This window comes from Festucalex cinctus, chromosome 1 (genome assembly GCF_051991245.1).
Source record: "Festucalex cinctus isolate MCC-2025b chromosome 1, RoL_Fcin_1.0, whole genome shotgun sequence".
Lineage (NCBI taxonomy): Eukaryota > Metazoa > Chordata > Actinopteri > Syngnathiformes > Syngnathidae > Festucalex > Festucalex cinctus.
Genome location: NC_135411.1, coordinates 30,908,725 through 30,932,406, shown reverse-complemented (window position 1 = coordinate 30,932,406; position 23,682 = coordinate 30,908,725). Strand labels below are relative to the sequence as shown.

At 39.7% G+C, this 23,682-nt stretch overlaps 1 protein-coding gene across 2 annotated transcripts in view; it reads left to right on the top strand.

The window, feature by feature from the left end:
• Positions 1-23,682, top strand: part of aatka (apoptosis-associated tyrosine kinase a) — a 34,114-nt gene that overhangs the window by 1,616 nt on the left and 8,816 nt on the right. Inside the window, exons 2-7 of one of the 2 annotated variants that reach the window (XM_077528474.1) lie at positions 9,948-10,081; positions 15,402-15,531; positions 20,999-21,078; positions 22,125-22,243; positions 22,567-22,654; positions 22,900-23,033. In XM_077528474.1, coding sequence (XP_077384600.1) covers positions 9,948-10,081; positions 15,402-15,531; positions 20,999-21,078; positions 22,125-22,243; positions 22,567-22,654; positions 22,900-23,033 — 685 coding nt within the window. Of the gene's footprint in view, positions 1-9,947; positions 10,082-15,401; positions 15,532-19,360; positions 19,736-20,998; positions 21,079-22,124; positions 22,244-22,566; positions 22,655-22,899; positions 23,034-23,682 lie in introns of those variants that run through there. The other variant, XM_077528484.1, reaches the window with a different exon arrangement.

The following is a 23,682-nucleotide window of genomic DNA, read 5'->3' as shown; positions in this document are numbered from 1 at the left end:
TCAGGCTCTACGTTTGGCTATGGTACGCCAAGACATCCTGGTTAAAGTATGGCATTTCAAACTCCAAAGAAAAACTTTCCCTGGAGTTCGACGTGTTAGCCAAAATATGCATCAGTGTACTCTCTGTCAATGTAAGGTTTAAGCATACTCAATTTACCATTGAGATTAAGTTAGATTTAAATTATATTCAATTTTAATTAGTTTATTCTAGAAAGCCATTTGATTCAGTTGATAAATCCAGTGATAGCGAATTGGAATTTAGAAATGAGTCTAACTTAAGCTCAAACAAGGGCTATAGAAAATGGATGGGTTCATAGATGGATATGGACTAGGTCAGTGCTCCTAGTGAAAGCTTGGCCTCCCACCACTGCGTTGAAAAGATTGACTCGGGTCTCAAGGGCTGATCGTCATTATTTAGGGGAGTATTTGTCTGCCCACCTCAGAACTTTACCTGTGCATGCCTAGGATAGACAAAGAAAAATACACACGCACAATGACAATGCATGGTATTACGTAAGCTGTCATCCATATCAGCAGCTCTCCTGCCGCCAGCACCTGGGCCACCGCTGCTTCAGAACCACGGAGAGCTCTCGGCACAAGAGAGGGGTGTGACTAGCAGTTTTTTTTGTTTTTTGTTTTTTTTTGGCCAAACAAAATGCTGTTGAGATGTTAACAGCAGCTCTCCGAGCCCCTCCCACCAACTGGCTGTTTGATTATTTATGTCCGCATGTGCAACACCAAGCACTTTAGTTACATAAGACTTCCTCTGGAGGGGGAGTAGTGAAGGAAAACGTAGATTGTGGAGTGGAGGGGGAAGCCATTTATTATGTCTTGTCTGTACCATGTGACAACCTGGGCTTGCATCACGGTGTACTGTTTTATTTAATTTTGTGTTAGGCCACCCTGGAGTGCTACATTATTTCTTGAAATTGGATTCAGCTGGGGTGGGCCAGTTGATGAGTGGTTAGCATAGCTACCAAGTGTGGATTTTTAAAAAAAAATGTATTTTTACAGTATGCTGTACTTCCTTACTCCTATGCCTTCACATATAGGAAAGGAGAGTCACCAATTCTATCTTCAGCCATTCACTGAACCCTGGGAGAACAGTCAAACACATTCAGCACACTCATATAGAAGCTGCTGTCAACCACTGCTCTCACCCACTCTTAATGGTTCAGGCTTGTACACAGAGGCTAAAATACGTGCAGTATTGTCCATATATGTTTTTATATATTCATGTTGTTATTGCGTTAAAATATGTTCATGATGTGTTTTGAAAGTGTGTTTTAAAAAGTTTCAGTTTTTGCAGATGGGTCTGATAATCAATGGCTATTCATCTCAATATTTGAAAAAATAGAAAAATGCCATAAAATAATAAGAGTAAAGTTATTATATTGCAAAATAAGTTGTAATAGTACAAGATTTTTTAATTTGCAAAAGTCACGTGACCAAACCCAGACAACGGGTGAATCGTGACGTTTGCAATGCGAGCCCGAGGGAACTTTGATGTCAATTGCAATCGGCAGCAATGAGCGGTAGAATGTCCAAATGGCTGTGCCCTTAAATGGATGAAAACGGGTGGATTAATGTGCTTTATTTTTATTCCACAAATCGTTGCTGCTATGTGGAAAAAAAACCTCATGTCAATTTTTTTCTTCATTTTTTCCTCTTTCTGCATTCAGTTTCATCCCAAAAGCATAGAAATGCAAAAAATGACGTGAATTTTTTTTCATATATCAGCGACAAATTAACTCTTTGACCGCCAAAAACGTTTAATAATGTATCACGATGTATGCTGCCATAAACATTAAATGACGTCAACTGTGTTTTTTAATTTTTTTATTTTATTTTATTTTTTTAATCAATTGGAAGTGTAATGTCTAAGTGCAGCGCTGCCTGGTCTATAGGTTGTGGAATCAAAACACCCACTAACTATGGCCAGCAGATGGCAGCATTGTATCTCTTTCAATGGGCTGTTGGTGTATGGCATTACAATGAAACATGACGGAATCTGCTGGAATCTGATGAAATACAACGTTTTCAAGGACGTGAATGATCAAAGCCTTTGTCACATTAAACCTAATTCACAGAGCGTCACTAATCAAAAAAAAATTAGTGTCAAAGTCACTGTTGTAGAAAAATATGTTTAGACTTGTTGGCATACATAGAACATATTTAACTTGACTTCCACTTCAAGGCCAGTCCTGTGGTTCCACTGTATTTCCATGTCTAGCATGGAAACAGGCTGCACGTCTAGCAATATGCTGGTTAGGCGTCTATTGTCCTCACATGACGTCCTTTTGCTGATATCCGCTGCGCTAATAATGCGGAAGCCAGTCCGAGGATAAACCTTCTCTCATCCATCCAGCTGCCAATGTGATAAACAGCAAGCAGCTTTTTGTTGCATGCGTGCAGAAAAACAATGGCAGCGGGACTCGTTTGCGCCGCATTCTAATTTCCCAATTCAGCACATTTGGGCAGCCTGGGCAACGACTTCGTAACATTTTGGAGGCACGGCCTTGGAGTGAATCTTGCTATGCAGAGCATCGGACGAGTCGGAAGCTGGCGAGGGCGAGGGAACGTGACAGGCCGGTAATCGGCATCCACGCCGGCTCGCCCTCCCAGTTAATGAGCATTATTATGGCTCGGCATCAAATTGCCATCTGCGGTCGTTCACACGGAGCATGACAGGAGCACGCTGGGGGGACGTCGGGCTGCCGTTAATTGAGTCGCCGTCTTCCCTCTGCAAGTTTTTAGGATTAGCTCGCACGCACACTACTGAAATGCTAGCATTAGCATAAGCGACAATTTTTTCGCTCACATACATGTGTATTCTCAGTGTGGTACAAGTACTACTAGTGGCACATGGGCTCCCTCTAGTGCAGGGGTGTCCAAACTTTTTCATTTGAGGGCCACATACAGAAAATCAGGAGGACGCAAGGGCCACATAATGTTATGAAGAGAAATTGTGTTCAGTTCTAAAAATTGTACAAATAATTTACTCGTGCTTTTGCATATTTAGAAAAATGCTACAGTATATAAACCAATTTATTCCAATTTATTTGTAATATGGCAGTAGGGTTATTAAAGTTTTGGAAATTTTCATTTTAGTTTTTATTTTGTTTTGAGTTTTGTTTTTTTAAATTTAGTTAGTTTGAATTAGTTTTCAAGGTGGGTCTGTTTTTTTTTTTTATTATTAGTTTTAGTTCTTTAATAAATGCTTAGTTTTAGTTTAGTTAGTTTCAGTATTATCCATCCATCCATTTTCTTGACCGCTCATTCCTCACAAGGGTCGCGGGTGGTGCTGGCGCCTTAGTTAGTTTTGTAAACATAAAATGTAGTTTCAATTAGTTTTCTTTTTTTAAATGCATCTTCGTTTTTATTTTATTTCATTAACTAAATTGTTGTTTTGAATTTTTGTTTTTTTTCGTTAGTTTTAGTTAACTAAAATAAACTTTAATAGCACCTGTGTTTTTTCGACACCATCCCTTCTTACTTTGGCTATCTCCAAACATTTTTGTTTTTATTTTATTTGAACTGAGTCAAATGCCATTTTTAGCATATGTCGCGGGCCACAAAAAAATGGACGGCGGGCCACAAATGGCCCCCGGGCCGTAGTTTGGACACCCCTGCCCCTGGGCCGTAGTTTGGACACGCCTGCTCTCGTGCTACATGAAGAATCACTGAATTCAATGTTCAAACTGAGCATAATGTTACAGTAGCTTAAATGTTCTTTTAACCCAGTACACCACATTTGTTGAGTATGAGAGCATTTGAATAGTGTGTATGAGAGCATTCCAAAAGTGTTTCACTTGTGTATGAGGAAAAAAATAATAATAATAAAATCACTTGAATGGCTGAGGGCATTTCAGTAAGTATGAGAGCATTTCTCTAGTGTACGCAAAAATGATTCAGTTCTGAATGCGAGTGGAAAAAAATGTCACTTGTGTGTATGAGATCATTCCAGTAGTGTGTGCAAGAGGTGAAACATGTCCCTGACTGCCCCTCATATGTCAGCCTCCTCCCGCCAGGGATGGACAGGCACGTCGATGTAAACGGTGTGCGTGTTCACAAGCTCTTCACTTCCATGATACCGCATGGCGCTCAATCAAATCACTTGTCAACACTCAGGAACTTCATACAGCTGCTGACACACAACGCTCACTGACTCTCTCAAGTGCAGCTTTGCGCCACAGGCATCTCAATGTGGCGATTTTCATATTGGACCATGATAGTCAGATGAGGACCAAACAAAAAAAAAAAAAAAAATTCAAGAATAAAATCTTAATATCATAGCTATTTTTTTAAAGGCAGAATATTAGTCGGAATATTACAAAAATGTTTTTTGTCTTTAAATACAATTACAACAGGAGGATACTTTTTATCATTTAAAACAATCATAATATTACAAGGAAGCAATTGTAAGATAAGACTAATACAGTCAGAATATCCATCCATCCATCCATCCATTTTCTTGACCGCTTCTTCCTCACAAGGGGGGTGCTGGCTTTGGGCACTAGGCGGGGTACACCCTGGACTGGTTGCCAGCCAATCGCAGGGCACACAGTCAGAATATTACATGGATAATATATTTTGATTAAGTCACAAAATTAGGAGTAAAAAAACTGTACACAGTTGCAAGAATAATGTCTATTTTTTCCCCCCAAAAGGCCTTACTTGACAAGGATGAAGTCAGAATATCATAAAAATAAGTTATACTTGATAGAGTATTTATGTGGAGAGTCATTCAGCAAAGCTCAAGTGACCAATAGCCAGTTAGCTCAGTGTTCAGAGCAGATGACTAGTGTGTGGGAGACCAGTGTTTGTGTTGTGGTTGGAGCAGATTTTTTTCCCCAATTTCCTTGTATTCCTGTTGCATAATGACAAGTCATTCTATTTGAAATAAAGACAACACTGTAGTGTGGTAATTTACAATACAATGGCAGTAGTTTACTAAATTTACATCAGAATATTTTGCAAAACTTGTGCCAATGTTAAAAGAATAAAGTCAAATTGATTTTGAATTCAAGTCGTAACATGATGAGAAGGAAGTTGACATGATATGGATGAAGTTGACATTACAAGAATCAAAACATCAGACAAAGTAACTTTGTGGATATTTGCTGCTGAATGGGGAATAGTCGACACCCACATGAGCAACGGCAAACTCTGCTGTAAGCGTCTGGGTATCACTATTGGTGGAAAAGAGGCAGATGGAGGCCACTGTTATGCCCCTGCAGCGCTGTCCTCGATGCAAACGCACACTCGGGGACATTTGGGCTCTTTTCTGCGTTGTCAGCGTTCTTATGGCATTTCTTGTCATCTACAAGTATCGACACAAAAAAACCAAAAACTTACAAGCCCGAAGTTGTGGTTTATGGTTGCCATTTGACTCACGTTGGTTAACTGCACGTGCGTGTGCTTCGTAGATGCTGCTTGTTGCATGGCAACCATATGACCCGCCTCATTGGTCCATGCCTCATTCATGGTTTCATCAAGGAAATACAATCAAAATGGACATACATGAGCACTGCATTCTGTGCTTGACTGCTTTCTCCCTCAACCTTATAAATGTTTTTTTTTTTTTTAAATGTGAAATCACAACATACAATAAATACAGTAGATATAAAAAGTCTACACACCCCTGTTAGAACAGCAGGATTCTGTGATGAGACATACATAGATAAGTCATGTCAAATGAATGGATGAACCACTCACATTCAAACTCACCTTTCATGGGAGTCCGCACACAACTGACACTGTTAAGAATGGATGGAGTTCAGCTGTTCTAGTAGGCTTTTCCTGACGTAATGTACTGTATGCTGGCTATATTATTGATTGTGTTCGTATCGTGATCATTTCTATGGTGCCGACAAAGAACTTTCTTCTCATCATAGAACGAATGTTTGAGAGTCAATTATTGATGGAGGACATTACATAACATTCTCTGAAATGGTATACAAAACAATCGTGATTTGAAAGAATATCTGAAGAAAGACTTAAAAGGAGCGTTCTCTGAGTCCTATTAATAGAATCTTGTAGAAAAAATGTTGAACAAAATTGGAAGATTTGAGAAAATATGGCCTTATCCTAATACACATGATATTATTTATTACTTTAAAAAGATCATATCATCACATAACACTAAATAATAATAATAATAATAATAATAATAACAACAACAACAACAACAACAACAACAACAACAACAATAATAATAATAATAATAATAATAACAACAATAATAATAATAATAATAATAATATATGACATAAAAACAATAAAAAGGCATAATAGAACACATTTTATTTTCAAAAAATCAGTGGCAACATGACAAAGACAATAAGAAAGAATAAAAGTCATAATATTGACTTTAAAATATATATATTTTTAAGAAATCAGTGGTAAAATGACAGAAACTTTATATGAATAAAAAAATTTATTCATAAAATTCCTAAAAAATGTTTTTTTTTCAAGAAAACTGATAACATTCTGTGCTGAAAAAAATGTGCAGTTCTGTTGTAGTGTTATGAGGACAAACGTATGTAAACAATGCTACTTATTAAATAGCGTACTTATGGCATGAGAGGCTTTGGAAATTTCACACCACCAAATTTTAAACTAGCAGGAATAGTTTCTGTGTGTCTGTATGTAGGGTAAAACTGGGGAACAGTCTGGACCTACACCACAAGCAATGTCAAGACATTCATAAAGCATTGGAATCACCTGCGTTGCAAATAGAGAGACATGGAAAACAGGCTGGATAGTGTGCCCTGAGGACCAGGGTTGAAAAACACTCGGCTAGTTGTTTGTTACCATGCTGGTATGTTCCGTTCCATTACTTTGTTGGTATGTGCTTCAGATACTTTACCATTTTGGTATTTAATTATTGCTGAAATATATTGTACTCTAAATTATATAAATTATTATTTAGATAGTAACTGGAGTGTTTCAGTTTTCTTAACCTGTAATTAGTAGGACTTGTATGGCTGTAACTTAAATTTTAAGGAAGCGTGAGTTTTATAAGTGGCGTGTATAGTAAACGCAAGATGGAGGTGGGATTTAACATTTTTTCTTCTTCCCACTCCTTTTTTGAGCAGCACATGTTGAATTTGCCTTATTGTTACTTGGTGATGGCTTTTTTGCTATGACCACTTTCTGATTGTTGTAATATATTGTGCTGTTTGGCTTCTTGGAACATGAGATATTTGATTGATCTGCTCAAAACAAACAAATACATTCAATCAATCAAAAATAAATTTTACCTATTTTTTTCTATTTTATTTTATGTTTTTAGAAAGAAAATGACATGACACAAAGTAGCCATTTTTCAAGAAAAACAAGCAGATAAAACTTCATTTGTTTTAGGAAAAGATCCATTGAGTTGGGGGGAAAAAAACGAGACATGATGTTATGAGATTGTTTTTTTTTCAACTGATTGTATGAGAAAATGACCAAGACAAACTGCACTCCTCTCGTCTTGTTTTTTTTTTTTTTTTCAAATAAGAATTGGTGGTAGTCACGTTTGTTTATCCACTTGCTGCTTGGCAGAATTCTCTAAGCTCAAAGCATGGGCGAGTAACAAAAAAACAAACAAAACAAAAACAAACAAACAATTGCTAAATTGTCCCACAACCAATCTAAAAGGATGATAGCCTCATGAAAATACATTCATTTTGCAAATTGGCTCTCTATTAACTATAAAAGACATTTGTGAAAGAAAAGAAAAACTGCCCTTCTGCTCACGATAAGGACTTCCACATCTTTGCACAAGCATTCCAAACTCATTTCGGGCTTCCCTGCATGCCATTCATTCCGAGGAAGTCAATTATTCCTGTCGTGAAAACAAATGGCTTGTGTGTGAACAACAGCACAGGGATGCCACATCCAAGCACACACAGGACAGGAACAAAAATGTGCTCCTCTGCATAAAATGTGGCTATTTGAATAACTATGAGGGCTTTAATTGCAATGTTGGACATAATGATGGTGAAACATTAGCCGGAAGCAATGACATTTTGCATTGGGAGTTGTTTAGTACGTGTGCACCATTAAGCCAGGCCCCGCTTGATATTCCAGCATTTCATGTCTTCCGTCCACATGCTGTACTGTACCAGAAGTATTATGGGATAGCTCCACGCAATTTAGGTGCAAGCCACATTAAATGGAGCCAACATTGTCGACTCAATAGAGTGGGTGGTCGAGGAGCCAGTGGACATTCATGCGGACAGACAATTGCATGTGAGCTTGGGGAACGGAGGGGAGGGGAAAAAAAAAAAGGGTGAGCCAAGCCTTGATGCGCCGTAAAAGCCAATCTAACTAATATCCCGCCCGCCCCCTACCAGGCTGGGAAGGTTGTTACCATGGCAACGCGTTGTGGCTCAGTGCCCACACACATACACCGTACAGTACTTCCTCAAGCAGCTTTGAAACATTTTCTGCTGCAATGGTTTTCACTGTGAATATGACAGTTATAAATGAAATTACAATTGAGTATATGTATAGTATCTCACAAAAGTGAGTACAAATGTAAAAAAAAAAAAAAAAAAAAAGCACACTGTTTTGCTAAAGAGGCTGTGGGTAATCATGATTAATTAACTTGGCCAAGCAAGTCACAAGACCTATTTGAACATCCTCAAATGGAAGCATAAGGTGTCAAATATCCGCCAGTTTAGTGATGTCATCGATGGAGGAGTGGAAGAGGATTTAAGTGGTGAACTCCATGCCCAAGACAGTTAATGGTGGCCTTAAAACATATTGACACTGGGGATTTTCACTTAGGGGTGTACTCACTTTTGTTGTTAGGGGTTCGCTATTAATGGCTGTAAGTTGAGTTATTTTGAGGGAACAATAACATTTACACTATACCCCTGTACTTTACCCGTGTCATCAATAAATATCAATCAGCGCATGTTGCTTGCCGCTTGCTGCTTGCCGCTATGTGGACTCCCTTCCCCCAGCAACAAACAACAAATAGTAATCGCTGGATGGTGAATATTTTCCTGGGCCAAATTCTGTCCCCAGTCCATCTCTGGTGTCATGTGCACTATTAGCAGGCCTTCCGCTGTGTCGCTTGCCAAAAACAAATCCAGTTTTGAGAAGGGATGGATCACTTTGATTGTAGTACGCTTTGGAGCAGTGGGACAGGCCATCAAGCTTCTCAAAGTGAACTGCAGTTGGATGAAAAACCTTATTGCCGGGCGGAAATGTTGCACTAGTGATCCAGTGTTAGTTGGCATGCTGGCAAAAACTGCAAAGCGAGAGCTGTCAAACGCTGACGCCTCACATCTTTTTGAATGATCTGTGAACGCATAGTGACTTTTGGGACACCCTGAATACATTATATACAAACGAAAAGACTAAAAATGGCAGTAGAAGCACGACAAGTATAAACTGTTGCTGCACACGTTTCCCTGCATTTCCTGCCTGGCGAATCCGTTCAATGTAATGAGCCACTAACTCATTTTAAACCATTAACCGTTACGGCGAAATCGATACGCCGCTATGTATCTCCAGAGGGCTTCCTTCCTAATGAAATGGAGGCTAACACTACAAGCTACTGACTGCTGCTGTAATGACCTCAAAGACATTTGTGTTTGCAATTGCCTGAAAACGTCACACGTGTCAAAGGGGAGACATTGAGACATTTTGACGAGGGATGGCCATTAGTATAGATTCAATGATTGCAGCAGTGAGCCAGTAAACGGCTTCAATATTCAATTATATCTTTTTCTTTCTTTCTTTCTTTCTTTTTTTTTTTTAAATTATATTTATGTTGGCTTGCAGAAATAGAACTCTACACCTCATGATTTAGACTTTCTATGTTTATTGTTGAACATTATACATACCCACATACCTGTGAGTACTGTATACAATGTATGTATTTGTATTAAGTTAATACACCTGCTTGCGACCCCTTCATGTTGCTTCCGGTTGCGTGTGTGCAGAAGGAACTCCGTTGAGCGAGCTGTCGTGGCCTTCGTCCCTCGCCGTGGTCGTGGTCTCCTTCTCTGGCCTGTTCGCCTTCGTCTTCCTCATGCTGGCCTGCCTCTGCTGCAAGAAGGGAGACATCGGCTTCAAGGTGAGCTTGCAGCCGAACCGCCAAAGTGAAACACCAGCGTAAAGAGACGTGAACCCATTTATATTTAAGTACATTCAAGTAAAAGTACTCACCTTCCCAAGATACCTGATGGATGGTGAACAACGAAGGGAATAGGGAGTTGGGTTTTTCCCCACTAAGCGGTAGCACACCTTTTGGTGTCATATTAGATATTGGATTGTAGTATATGGCTGTTAATTAATAAAAGTTAAGAAGACATATACTCAACAAAAATATAAATGCAATCATTTTGTTTTTGCTCCCATTTTTTATTAGATGAACTCAAAGATCAAAAACGTCTTCCACATACTGTACACAATATCACCATTTCTCTCAAATATTGTTAATAAACCAAATCTGTGATAGTGAGCACTTCTCCTATGCCAAGATAATCCATCCCACCTCACAGTGTTGTTTTATTTGTGGTGGGGTGGGGGTGGGAGTCTGGGCATCCATAAAACCAGTCAGTACTGACTGGTTTCTTGGCAGTCTAAGGCACACCTGTGCACTAAAACATGGTATCTAATCAACATCTTGATATGGCACACCTGTGAGGGGGAATAGATTATCTCAGCAAAGAAGTGCTCTCTTTCACATATTTAGACTGGTTTGTGAACATTTGAGAGAAATGGTGTTATTGTGCATGTGGAAGAAGTTTTAGATCTTTGAGTTCATCTCATAAAAATTGAGAGCAAAAGCAAATATGTTGCGTTTATATTTTTGTTGAGTATAATAATGCAGTGTTGATGAACACTGTCAAAAAGGGGGCGGCACGGTGAGCGAGTGGTTAGCACGTCCGCCTCCCAGTTCTGAGGTCTCCGGTTCGAGTCCAGGCTCGGACCTTCCTGGGTGGAGTTTGCATGTTCTCCCCGTGTCCGCGTGGGTCTTCTCCGGGTACTCCGGTCTCCTCCCACATTCCAAAGACATGCATGGCAGGTTAATTGGGCGCTTCAAATTGTCCCTAGGTGTGCTTGTGAGTGTGGATGGTTGTTCGTCTCTGTGTGCCCTGCGATTGGTTGGCAACCACTCCAGGGTGTCCCCCGCCTACTGCCCAGAGCCAGCTGAGATAGGCGCCAGCAGCCCCGCGACCCTTGTGAGGAATAAGCGGTCAAGAAAATGGATGGATGGATGGACTGTCAAAGAGGGAATCATTTAAAAGGGGGTTTCTATTATTTTGGTTACCTTATAGTCTCATTATAAGACAAATATTTAATATAACAAAATATTAATGGGGTATTATGCCACGGAAGAGGCGGGACTGTTTTTGCACATCAGCTTTGGTTCCGGTTTGCGACGTGTGGGCTGCATCAAAATATTTGTGCTTCCGACTTTGTGCCCCTCGGTTGCGCGTTCCCGGACTGGAACCAATCTGATGTGCAAAATCACGGAAGTTGGAAGCCCCGCCTCTTCCGTGGCATATACTCCATTAGATATAGTATTAGAAGTGGCTATAAAATAAAAATTTAAATTAGAAAAGATTTGCTATTGTTATTATAGTCATCTGTGGGGAAATTCAATAGATAGAAATAAAAACGTTCTTTATTGATTTCCAAAGAGTATATCCAATGAATAAAAAAATGATGATAATCTTTTTTTTTTGACTCTGAAGTGTAAATTTAATAGATAAAAAAAAATATTCAAATTATACCAAATAATCCTGTTTTGATTCCATCAGACAATATTCAGTCAATAAAAATGGAATTTAGATTAGAGCTAATCCTTTATTGATCCTTGAGTTTAAATCTAATAAATAAAACTACACAAAAACAGTTAGATAAGATTATCATTTAGTTATCACCTGAGGGTCGGGCACGGTGCTACACCGAGGGGGTGCTCTCGCCCTGTCAGAAATCTATGCAGCCACGTTAAGTCACCCATTAACATTGCTTCGGACATTTTAAATATTTTTTGTTCATTTAATTTAAAGTTCAACCTTTTACTGCTCCCTGAGGGTAAATTCAATAAATAAAAAAGGAGCTAATACTGAAAATGATCCTAGCGCTTCTAATTCTTTTAGTTTGAGAGCACACGCAACGGCTGGCATTAGCAGCTTTCAAGCATCCCACAAGCAGATTGACACGCTTGCATCCGAGTATCACCCACCGGTAAGAGAACTCAGCATTCTCCTCTGTGAGGCGCGCCAGAAAATGAAGAGCTCCTCTTAAAACGAAAGGCTCTCCTGGGGGCTGCGAGCGAGGCTGACTGACTCACAGCCAGGTGCCCCCGCTCTCACCATCATGCCCGCCGGAGAGTGGCAGATGGTTTGGAACGGCCAACTGAGAAACCAAACTAATTGCTATGCAAAGACACACAAATATCTCAGTATTTGTCGTTCTTGTTTCACATGAGCGAGAAGTTCGCTTGAAGTCCTAAAAGTTGCTGCGTCGAGAGATAATCCAAAACACTACAATAAATGCACTTTTGCAGATTGTGGACTTTGCAACTTTCAAGTAATCTCCGAGTCTGAGTCATTGTGCACTTTCAGCTTCTTTGCAGATAACAAAGTAGGCCGCATGTACTTCCCTCTCCTGGAGATAGTGGAGCATTACAGTGATGTTAACGGCTTAGTCTTACACTACAGTAGGGGGAGGGGGAGCACTTTTCCCATCGATGGAAAAAGCTTTAAGGAAATGATGCTTTCATTTATGTATTGAGCACAAGTTAAATAAATAAATAAATAAATAAATAAATAAATTATACAGATGTTTATATAGTAAAAAAAAAAAGTTCTTGAATAATAAATGTAAATGTATTGAATTTAATTCTTTTTTGGAAGGAAAGGAAATTATTTTTTTCTATCCAATTCGACCATTAAAAATAATAATAACAAAAAAAATCGGTAGTTGTGGCTCTCATGCACAGTTTGAACATATTCAGTGATTTTTTTCATGTATCACTGGAAGGAGTGCACATTCCACACTTTAAGAATCACTCTGAATCATAGGCGTGCACAGGTAGACCCCTAGTGGTGCTGACACCCTTGCCCCTCTGCCTAAAGTGCCCTTTGGAGAGTACGTGTTATTTTTTTTTTTTATTTGTGAATAATAATAAACACTTTACTGAGGACAGGTCAGTGTTGACACCATCTTAGAAAAGCTGCATGATTAATCGTGTGTGCGTGTGTGTGGTTGGTGGGGTTAGCACCGTCCGAGCTCTCTCTCTCTCTCTCTCTCTCTCTCTCTCTCTCTCTCTCTCTCTCTCTCTCTCTCTCTCTCTCTCTCTCTCTCTCTCTCTCTCTCTCTCTCTCTCTCTCTCCCTTTGTCACGTGACCGCTAGCCACCGTTGGTCGCAGTAACAGACACAAACACACGCACGCACCATCTCCTTCCCCTGCTCCTCCACCAGCCAGGTAACTTATTATGAATCCAGTGAAATTGTATTGGTTGTTTGCCCTCTATTCCTTACCTATAACCATTTTGTTGTGAAGTAGCATATGTCTCATACAGCACAAACAAATGAGCATAAATTAGCCGAATGGCCACCTATTTAGCTAGTTTTAAAACGCTGTATGCGAATTCAATAATAGATAGATAGATAGATAGATAGATAGATAGATAACCACCACATAGTCAGACTGACGGTAAAAGGAAGCTCTCTGTGAACCATGCATTGAAAAGCCAACCTGGGTGGAGTTTTTATATTTTCCAAGTTAACACTCCAAAAAGTTGCATGCTATCATTGAAGACTCTAAATTGCCCATAGACGTGACTAAGGAGCTTGGGCCTCACATCTATAGGCGAGTGGCTTGTACTTGCAGGAGAGCAGCCCAGATCGTGGAACAAAGCGAGCGCCCGTAAAGATGATAAAAGCATTTTCACTTGTGGCAACACTTTGTACACTAGAGCTCAAGAAGCCTAACATTGCCTTCTGACGATTACGCTGTTAGTTTCCACATTAGCTTCAAATGTTCCCGCCAACGTTAGCTTCTTACATTAGTTTACCACCAACACAGCTTTGCTTACCTGTACGCCTCCAGCTGAAAATGTTTCAGACAGTGTAGCAGAACTTCACTCAATATCGTTGCCAAGTTGCAGGCAAAAATTCGGTGTAAAGTCATACATTAATAGGTTTGGGTTTTCATTTGTTAACTAAAATAACCTTGTTGTGGAGTGGTTATTATGTAAATTATTCAACATGTAAAGACACAATTCACATAATTTACCTCTCTCAAAGACATATTTTTTTAGAAGCAGTTAGATGAGCCAATTGACCCAACTATTTCGAGAAAAAAACTGTTGTGTGCTGAGAGGTTTGGATCCCAAAGTGCAACCACAAATAAGGTTTTAACTATTTATTCACATAACTTGACTGAACGAAAAAACAACGAGAATCACGAGACGCCAAGCCCCCTTGGGCTGCAGAGAAGCACAGAGAACAGCGAGTAATAATCCGGCGAACACACACATTTCTCAGACACTTTTATATAGACAGCCAATCAATCTCATTGGTTGTGGCTAGACATGTGAGTGCCAGTACTGACATGGAATTCTCTGATTGGCTGTTAACCCAGTAATTACAGATAGTTCTTGACATAAACAAACATCATATAGCATCAAAGATTCTTCAGTAACATGAGTAAAGATTCCTGACATAACATAGTTCTTACAGAGTTCCAAACATCATACAACATCACACAGCCTAAAACTAGTTGAAACTAGATGAACAGGTCATGAACTCAAACCTAACCCAGGCGTGACCCCAGACATGAGACAAGACCCAAACATATCTCCTGCATGACTCGAGTCATGACAGTAAACAAACACAAGTTCCCATAATGTCTCTAAAAGCTAAGATGTGACCAACTGTACGAACGCTCTCAACGATAATATATAGACGTGCCTCAGAAACAAGCATAACTGTTTGCTATTATCGCAGCTAAACAAGTCAAATGGGGGCAAGCGTTAAATATTACAGCAAACGAGAGGTTTCCCCTCATCACATTCATCCCCTAAACCCCCAACAGATGGCATTCATTCATAATGAAGCGAACATAAACATAAAGTGGTGTTGCTACTTTATGCTTCTTCATCAAACTGTCTCCATGCATTGTGCACAATCCCCATTTAATACCAAAAAAGTGCTGACGTAGTGCTGGAGAGAGAGAGCACAAGAAGGATTTGTGCGCGTTAATGAGCGCCGATGCACAATGCAACGCTCACATGACTTTTTTATGGGTGCGCATGGGTAGGTGGGCATCGGAACGCCCGCCCACAGTGGCACCATTGTCTCTCACTTGGGCCCGCGCATGACTAATGGTCTGTGTGTGTGTGTGCGTGTGTGTCTGTGGGTGTGCGCGCGTCAGGAGTTTGACAACGCCGAGGGTGAGGAGTACCAGGCGGACCTGTCGCCTTCCGTCCACAATGGGCCCGAGGTTTACATCCTTCCCCTCACCGAGGTCTCCCTGCCCGTCTCCAAGCAGCCCGGCAGATCCAGTAAGACAGCCCCACAAAATGCACTCCAGCTTCTGGGGTACCACCACTTTTTTTCTTTCTTTTTTTTTTGTGGTCTCGAGGCGAGAGCAAAAATTGGACATAAAAGCACAAGATGGTGGCAACGAAGGTCACAGTTTGGAAAAAAAATGAGCATGAATTAAGAAGCTTCATAAAAGAAGCGAATTATATGATAATGAATTATATGGGAATTACTGTGTACATAACCAAACCATATATTTTGCCCTATAAATACTGCTAGCTTCCTGTGAACACCGAGCACCTTTTTTTCTGAATTTAGCTTAATATAGCTTAATGCTAACGCACAATGTAAAACGCCATAGATGGGCTAACAAAACTGGCATTGATGTTGTGTTACTTGTAAAACTTAAAAACTTGCATTTGAGTACAAACAGTAACAGCACATGCAGACAGAGAACACAATAATACTGACGGGCGTATATTCTTTATCCTCTGTGTAAAACAACTATATTTTGCAACCTAGTTGCAACCATCCTCTGATTTTTTTTCCCTTTTTTTTTTTTTTTTAAAATCAAATCTGCATCTCAGCAGGAATTTCTACACTGTGGAGTGTGTGTATGGAGGAAAATAAGACAATCTCCTTGAAACACTTCACAAATGCATACAGTTAAACTGTAGGCCCATTGTCTAATTGTTACCATTTTAAATCCATTCACTGTAGCGGGTGTACTTTACGTGTGAAGGAATCTGAGCCAAAGCCCGCTTTGAATTTGTATGTACTGTAGCTCTTATTGTGTTGTTACATCATGTATTTTTCATGACATTAACATATGAGCATATTGAATATTACAAAACATATCTGAACATTTAGCAAGCTACTCCATTAAACCCATTCATTCGCCACTGCATCATACTGCTCATTCAGCGACTCCGAATGATAATTAATCGTGAATAATTTCACAGCAGTTTTTGTGAGTTAGCAGGATGAACAAAAAGCGGATGTCACGTTTCTACAGCGGTTGACGATGGGCAAAGGACAAAAAACAGTTTGATGCAGCTCTGAATGAAGGGGACGATTGTTATCTACACATGATACATTAACAGCGCATTGCCTTTTGTTACAAATTTGTAGCTTGTGTCTTGTGATTATTCAGCTAATACTGCATTGACTTTATATGACATATCTAGTGCAGGAGTAGCCAATGAGGTGTATTGTTGACCACATAGCGAGCCATATCAAGAGTTAAAGAGAGGTTGGGGCTTGTTTTCCTCCCGCATGACTCACCAGCCGTCTGCTTCGAAGGAAGAAGAGCGCCACATGGATGGCCTCTCAGTGTTCCGGGATGTGAGCGGCCTCGGGCTCTTGCACCATTCCCCCACATCCCCTCTTCCCCCTTGTAGTTGTGGCATAATGCAATTGGTGCAAATGTTGCAGGCTGAGGGATGGATTATTATTATTATTATTATTATTATTATTATTATTTGTTGAGACTGGAATGATGTAAAAATCCAGGGCCAACATTGTGACTCAGGAGATCCAATACAAGAGTTGTATGAAAAGAGTTGGTTGACAGTCAAAATATTACAAACAACTCCGTATGATACAGTATGCTTGGACACCACTGCTAAATACAACCACAAAATTGTAGTATATTTATTACCCCACATGCTCATAACAGCAACAGGCAAACTTATGTGGGCACCGCGTTGGTGACCCCTGTAAATAGCACTCGACATAATTTTCAAGTTATCAACAGTTCAAGAATAATTGAAAAGAATAATTATAGTTTTAAACAAACCTCACAGTCATAATAGTATTTTTTTTTTTTTTTAAATCAGAGCACATTTTTTGTTGAAATAACCTGTTCCAAATGATTATGCACAGCAGTGTTTCAAGACATTGTATAGGTTAAAGCACATGTGTCAAGATCCAGTCCTCAAGGGCCGGAGCCTCTTTCGTTTCGTTTATTAAGAGCCCCATTAGCTCCTGACATCTCAGGAGCTAATCTTCCTGGGGTCTTTTCACATTCATTACAATCGTTTCTAATAAACATATAGACATATACACACCTACTCTCACATACATACACTAAACAACAAAAATAAACATAAAAATAAATGAAAGATCAATGCAGTCAGATAACATTAAATACATAATTGTAATACAGTCAAACTAAATAAATATACTCCAATTATTTCAATTATCCAAAATCTAATATATAAATCCAACATTTTAACTTATTGTTCCAATGCTCAAAAATTCTCATGTCATATTCATTATTGTGTAAACAAAAGAAGTTTCAACATCTTTTTAAAACATATCTTATTATTTTCTAATAACAAAAATCCAGGTAATGAATACCATGCAACCATACCTCGATAAAATACAGTTCGCTGCTTTTGATTTGTTCTACATGACGGCCAGAGTCCTGCATGTTTTCGAGATTTCTCTACTCGCACCTGATTCAACGACCAGGATAATTATCAGGCTCCCGCAGAGCTTGTTGATGAGCTTTAATATGAATCAGTTGTGTGAAAGTGGGAAACCTCCAAAACCTCGAGGACTGCAGTTTGACACCTATGGGTTATAGAATTAAAAATGGTCATTTGTTGAATTTGCAACATTAGAAGGATGTATTTGCTGAAATGTAAAGCTATTTCAATCTTGCTTAGCACCACATACTGCGTAAATTGTTGTTCGATCAGCATCCATTGCAGCCTGGTCATCATGGAAGGAGGATTTCCAAATTTGCGGCCCCTTCTCAAGGTTTCTTATTTTCCCCCTCATGGTTTTGTTGTTGTTGAGTTTTTCGTTGCCCTCTTGTGGTTAGATCAGGGGATGTCATTAATATTTGTCAACTGTGGAGATGTGAGGCCCTTTGAAATTCGTTTGTGATTAAGGGCTATGTAAACAAACTTGCCTCGAAATTACATTTGAACTTAGCAATCTGTTATTTGATAGCTGCTTCAGATTTGCATCCATTGAACTTGTGGGTTTTTGAACAGCTTCTGCTTGAATCTCTTTCCAGGATGTCAGACTAGCCTCCCTGAGCTGCGGTTTGGATGTGAAGTGCCTCCCACCCTTACATATTTTTGCGTGAGTTCTGGCCTGGGAGGGTCTATTCAGACATCTTGGAAAGAAATGTGAGAAAGAAATATACTTCACACATTGCACTAATTGTATAAATCAATCTATCCATGTATCCAAAGTGTCTGTCAGTCTATCACTCTAATGAATAACCAATGTATGAGCTGTTAAATGGTGCTCATTGATTTTATGCATCCATTCGATGGCTCTCCTTCTCTCGTTCTCTCTGGGAATGCCATGAGTAGGATGCACGCATTCCTCATTTGGATGGAATACCCACTCCTTAATTTGTCCCCCGAGTGCATGTTTGAGGAGAAGTGTGGGATTGTTATCGCCGTGACAACCTCTGCCCGGCGTTCCTCTGCCTGAATGGGCCTTGTGTGTGTGTGCGCTGCGGTACCAAGAGACAGTGAGCGAGCGTGTGAGTGAGCGGCACCAACAATGGCCTCCATTTAGGCGGGGTGGACAGTGGGTCAGCAATAAGGCCCGGGCGGGAACGTCTGTGGAACGCGGGCAGAGGAGGACTGCCATTATCGGCGCCTGGACAGAGATGGGTCTGTGACACAGGATGGTGGCACGCACCGTGACCTAAAATGGAAGCGGGAGGGGTGGGGGCTTGCGATAAGGACGACGAGTGTGACAGTGGTCTTTTCTACGTCTTACAGAGATGTTTTTGTGTCCGATTCGGCCGAGGAATGCTGCCGGGTGGGGTTGCGGAGGGGACGGGGTGGGCTTATGTCATCTGGGGATGGGTGTCTTGGAGCTGCACCCGGAGCTGGCGCGTCAGATGGCACACGACCAAGCAACGGCCATGACCGTCCCCAAAGAGTTCAACTTCCAGATCCACAAAGTACTCGGCGTCCGTGTAAGATGTTGTCGTGACAGCTGGAGAACCTCTGGAGCGGGATTGTGTGTTTGTGTGGCCCAGCTGGAAGCTTGTTCAGCTGCACGAGGGCTCGGAGGGTCCGATTTTTCTCACACACACACGATGCCGAGATGCTCGGGGTCGAGAGCGGGGGCCCTTCGTTCTCACGCTCCCGAGCGGGACTTGATCCTGAGAGTGGCGGGCCGCTCCGACGCTCCATCGCCGCCGCTCGACTGGCCAGCGCCGCCTCGGGAATATGAGGATCCAGCGAGGTAACGGGTTTTACGCGCTCTGATTTTGGTGGTTCAGCGAGTGTGGGGTTTTTAATCCGGTCAACCTGTTCTCTCACTTACCTTTTTTTTATTGTTTTTCTATTTTTTTTTTTATTTTTTTTTATTTTACTAATTCTTAGTAATAGTTGTGATTTTCTGGTTGTCCAATCACGTCTCACCACAGCAAGTAACGCGAATAATGTTTTTGGCACAGTTAGACCCAGTTCGAATGTGGTTTGGGACCAAATGTTTCAAATCCACAACATCTTGCATGAATGTCAACGGTCGTGCTCTTCACGAATTGTTATACAGTGTTCCCTCGTTTTCCGCTGGGGTTAGGTTCCAAAAAATACCCGCAATAAATGAAATCCGCGAAGTAGTTAGCTTTATGTTTTACAACTCTTATAAATGTTTTAAGGCTCTAAAATCCCCGACCGCACAATTTATACACTTTTCTCATTGAGGCATTTACATGTTCTCACATTTCTCTCTTGTTCAAACATTGACAATGTTCAAACCTTCATAAATTTTATAAAATGGGTATATTACTGTAAAAAAAATATGCAAAATTGCACTTGAAAAAAAATCCGCGATACAGCGAGACCGCGAAAAGTGAACCGCGTTATAGCGAGGGAAGACTGTAGTGACATTCCAAAACAAAGTACACACACTTGAATGTAAAACATGTATTTCCAAAGGGCAAGTTTTTTTTGTTTAGAGATCATGAAAAATAAGCGGGGAAAAAATTATCCAAACACCCCAAAATGTAGGAGATGCATGCTTTCATTTGATAGTTATACAATCATGATGTGCCTGTAAAGAAGCATACGTTAGTCTAAACCTCTGTTCCAATGAAAAGTATGCTTGGAAAATTGTCACGTTGTTTCTGTTGGCTTGATCCAGGTAAAAACAAAGATCTAGCAAAATGCTTTTCATTGATTTGTTAAAGGCTTTGTTAAGTGAAAAGCATTTTTATTTCAACATGTAATAGAATAGTCCAGATATTTCATCTTTGTTTTCATCGGAAGGTAATCGTTTTAAGGTGATGTGGTTTTTTTTTTTTTTTCCCAAAAGGGGAATCCAAATGCAGACATTTAATGTCTGCATTTGAAAGAATGTGCTTCCAAATTTGTCAAGTTATTATTCTTCAACCAAAATTATCTTGGGATAAAAAGAAAACAAATCCCCAAATTTAGAGGTAGATGCTTTTTATCGGATTGTGACAATAAAATGTTTTTTTTTTCCCCTTTTATTTTGTTCCAGTCCAACTTCTCAAATCGTCAGACCTCGGCCGCCATAGTTTACTCTATCTCAAGGAGATTGGCCATGGCTGGTTTGGCAAGGTAAAACACACCTTCGTCTCAAGTCCAAATTACACATACACACAGTGTACTAGAAAATTCACCACCGATGAGCTAGTTAAGCCACACTTTAACCATAACTGCCGCCCCCAAATGTTTAATTCTCTGGATTGTGATGGGATTTGTTTTTTTGTTTTTTATTAAATTGCAGCTGAAATTTGTCATCATGGGCTTGCAAATTCAGTCAACACTTGCAATTTTAGTAGGATTTTGGACAAAAATTTGGGATGAGTGGAACAGTAACATATTTTAAGCTGAGGGATATAATAGTTTGTGAGTTTTAGTTATTTTGTTTTGTCTTTTTTTTTTTTTTATTCTGTTAGTTTTAATTAGTTTTTAAAGCAATTTTTAAGTATGAATTGTCAATGCTTCATTTTTAGTTTAGTTATTATTATTATTATTATTATTATTATTATTATTATTATTATTATTTTTTAAATACAGTATATGGAGTATTTTTTAAGTCCAACACAAAAAATTCTAACTATTGTGTAATAAACTAAACTGCAATTCTCAAACAAGTAAATGACCTTCCTTATTCTGTAGCCATGGATGTATAGAAATACCAAAATAGATACATTTCAAACGAACAACTGAAAGCTCATGTATGATATTTATTGACAAAGACAAAAAGGACATTTTTGCTATAGTTTTATAAATGTAAGAAGTAATTTCAGTTAGATTTTCATTTTCTTTTGAATTAATACATGAAAATACTTTTTCAAATTAATTGTTCTGCATGTATTGATGTCATAAAAAGATAAACAAAGACACTATCATTTGTACTGAATAAATAATTAAGTGAAATTGGATGAGGAATGACCTTCAACATAGTGGTTGGGAATATCTGCATATACATTATGTTGACCATTATATAGCATACTACTACAAATATTCTTTATGTTATATATGTTATATATTTATTACATGTGTTAAATGAACGACTGCAACAAAAATTTGGGGCTCACTGTAAAAACTTGTTACTTCTAATTTCCAAGTAAATGGTATTTGCTGTTTGAACCTGACAGGTGTTGCTGGGTGAGGTCAACGTGGGTCTCAGCACCACCCAGGTGGTGGTGAAGGAGCTGAAGGCCAGCGCAAGTGTCCAGGACCAGATTCAGTTCCTGGAGGAGGTCCAACCATACCGGTATGGGTATTAAAAAATAAATACATAAAAAGATTGTGGCTTATTTGTGTCACCATTTTACACATTGGGCTAAGTAAGGATTCACATTCACAGTCTGAACCAAAGACTCAACGCCGAGTTTTGTTGGATTTTGTATAGAAAAAGTCCTGTCATTAGCAGGACACTGGCTCATTTTGAGCTTACTTGAAAACACTCAGTTATACACTAAGCTTTACAAGGGATATTTGAGTTTGATTTTGTGCACAAAGGCATGTCACGAGTAGGAAAGTGGCCTATTTTGGGTGTATTGAAAGGATGAACATTAATGAAAAATACATTTCCAGGACTTTGCAGCACCCCGCCCTCTTGCAATGCTTGGCCCAGTGCTCAGAGGTCACTCCTTATCTGCTGGTCATGGAGTTTTGCCCCCTGGTAGGAAACACTTTCCTTATGTCATCTATATGATCCAATATTACAGTACATTCAGATCTAGCGGTATACTAATGCAACAATTTCACTGAAACTGTTAGTCATCTCATACTTTGTAGGCCCTAACGCATTACAATTTAGAATGGCTAATTATCTAACATAACTAATTACTTTCAAAACACACGGCTATTTTTAGTCACTTAACCAACACTAAGTTCATAGCAACATCCTCTTGTGTTTCCTCTAAGGGTGACCTGAAAAGCTATCTCTGCAGTTGCCGGCTGTCAGACTCCGACACCCCCGACCCGCTCATCCTCCAGCGAATGGCATGTGACGTCGCTTCAGGGCTTTTGCACCTCCACAAGAACAACTTCATACACAGGTAATGAAACATCCCGGCAGGACATCTTCTTCTTCCTCACAGCCCTCAGTGTGAACGTGTGCTGCCCCCTGCTGGTCTCTTCCAGCAACAACATCCTGGTGCTGCCTGAGTAATCGCATCAAAACTCCAGCATCAGTGATTTTGTTGCCGGGGGCGATCCCCTACTCGTCCCGTACTTCTGCGGCTGCTTTGCCAACTGGTTGGCCGCTGAAGGGTTGGTGTTTGCGGAAGAGGTGAGACAAAAAAACTTTGTCAGTCCTGGTACTGAAGCTGTAAGGAGTATTTGAAAAACAACGTGTCAGAAACCAGAGTGGGCCACAGGCCACTGATGAATGCTGCAAGCTATTTTAGATTCTTTTGTATTCTTTATCATCAATACAATAATGCATTTAAGTAGGTTTGGGACAGCAGCTAATCATTTTATGATGGTCCGAACATACATGACTTTGAGGTTACAAATGGCTCATGATGAACTAGTTTGTGCATTGGTGTAAGAATACGTTGTCACATGGCACAAGAAGTTATGCCCACTGTTCTTACGGTATCTCATTGGATTTTTTTGTTTTGTTTTAATATAGATGGGCTAGAATAGTTTTTAATGCAAATATTTAATGTAATTATGTTTTACTACAGCATTAGCGTAAGTCAT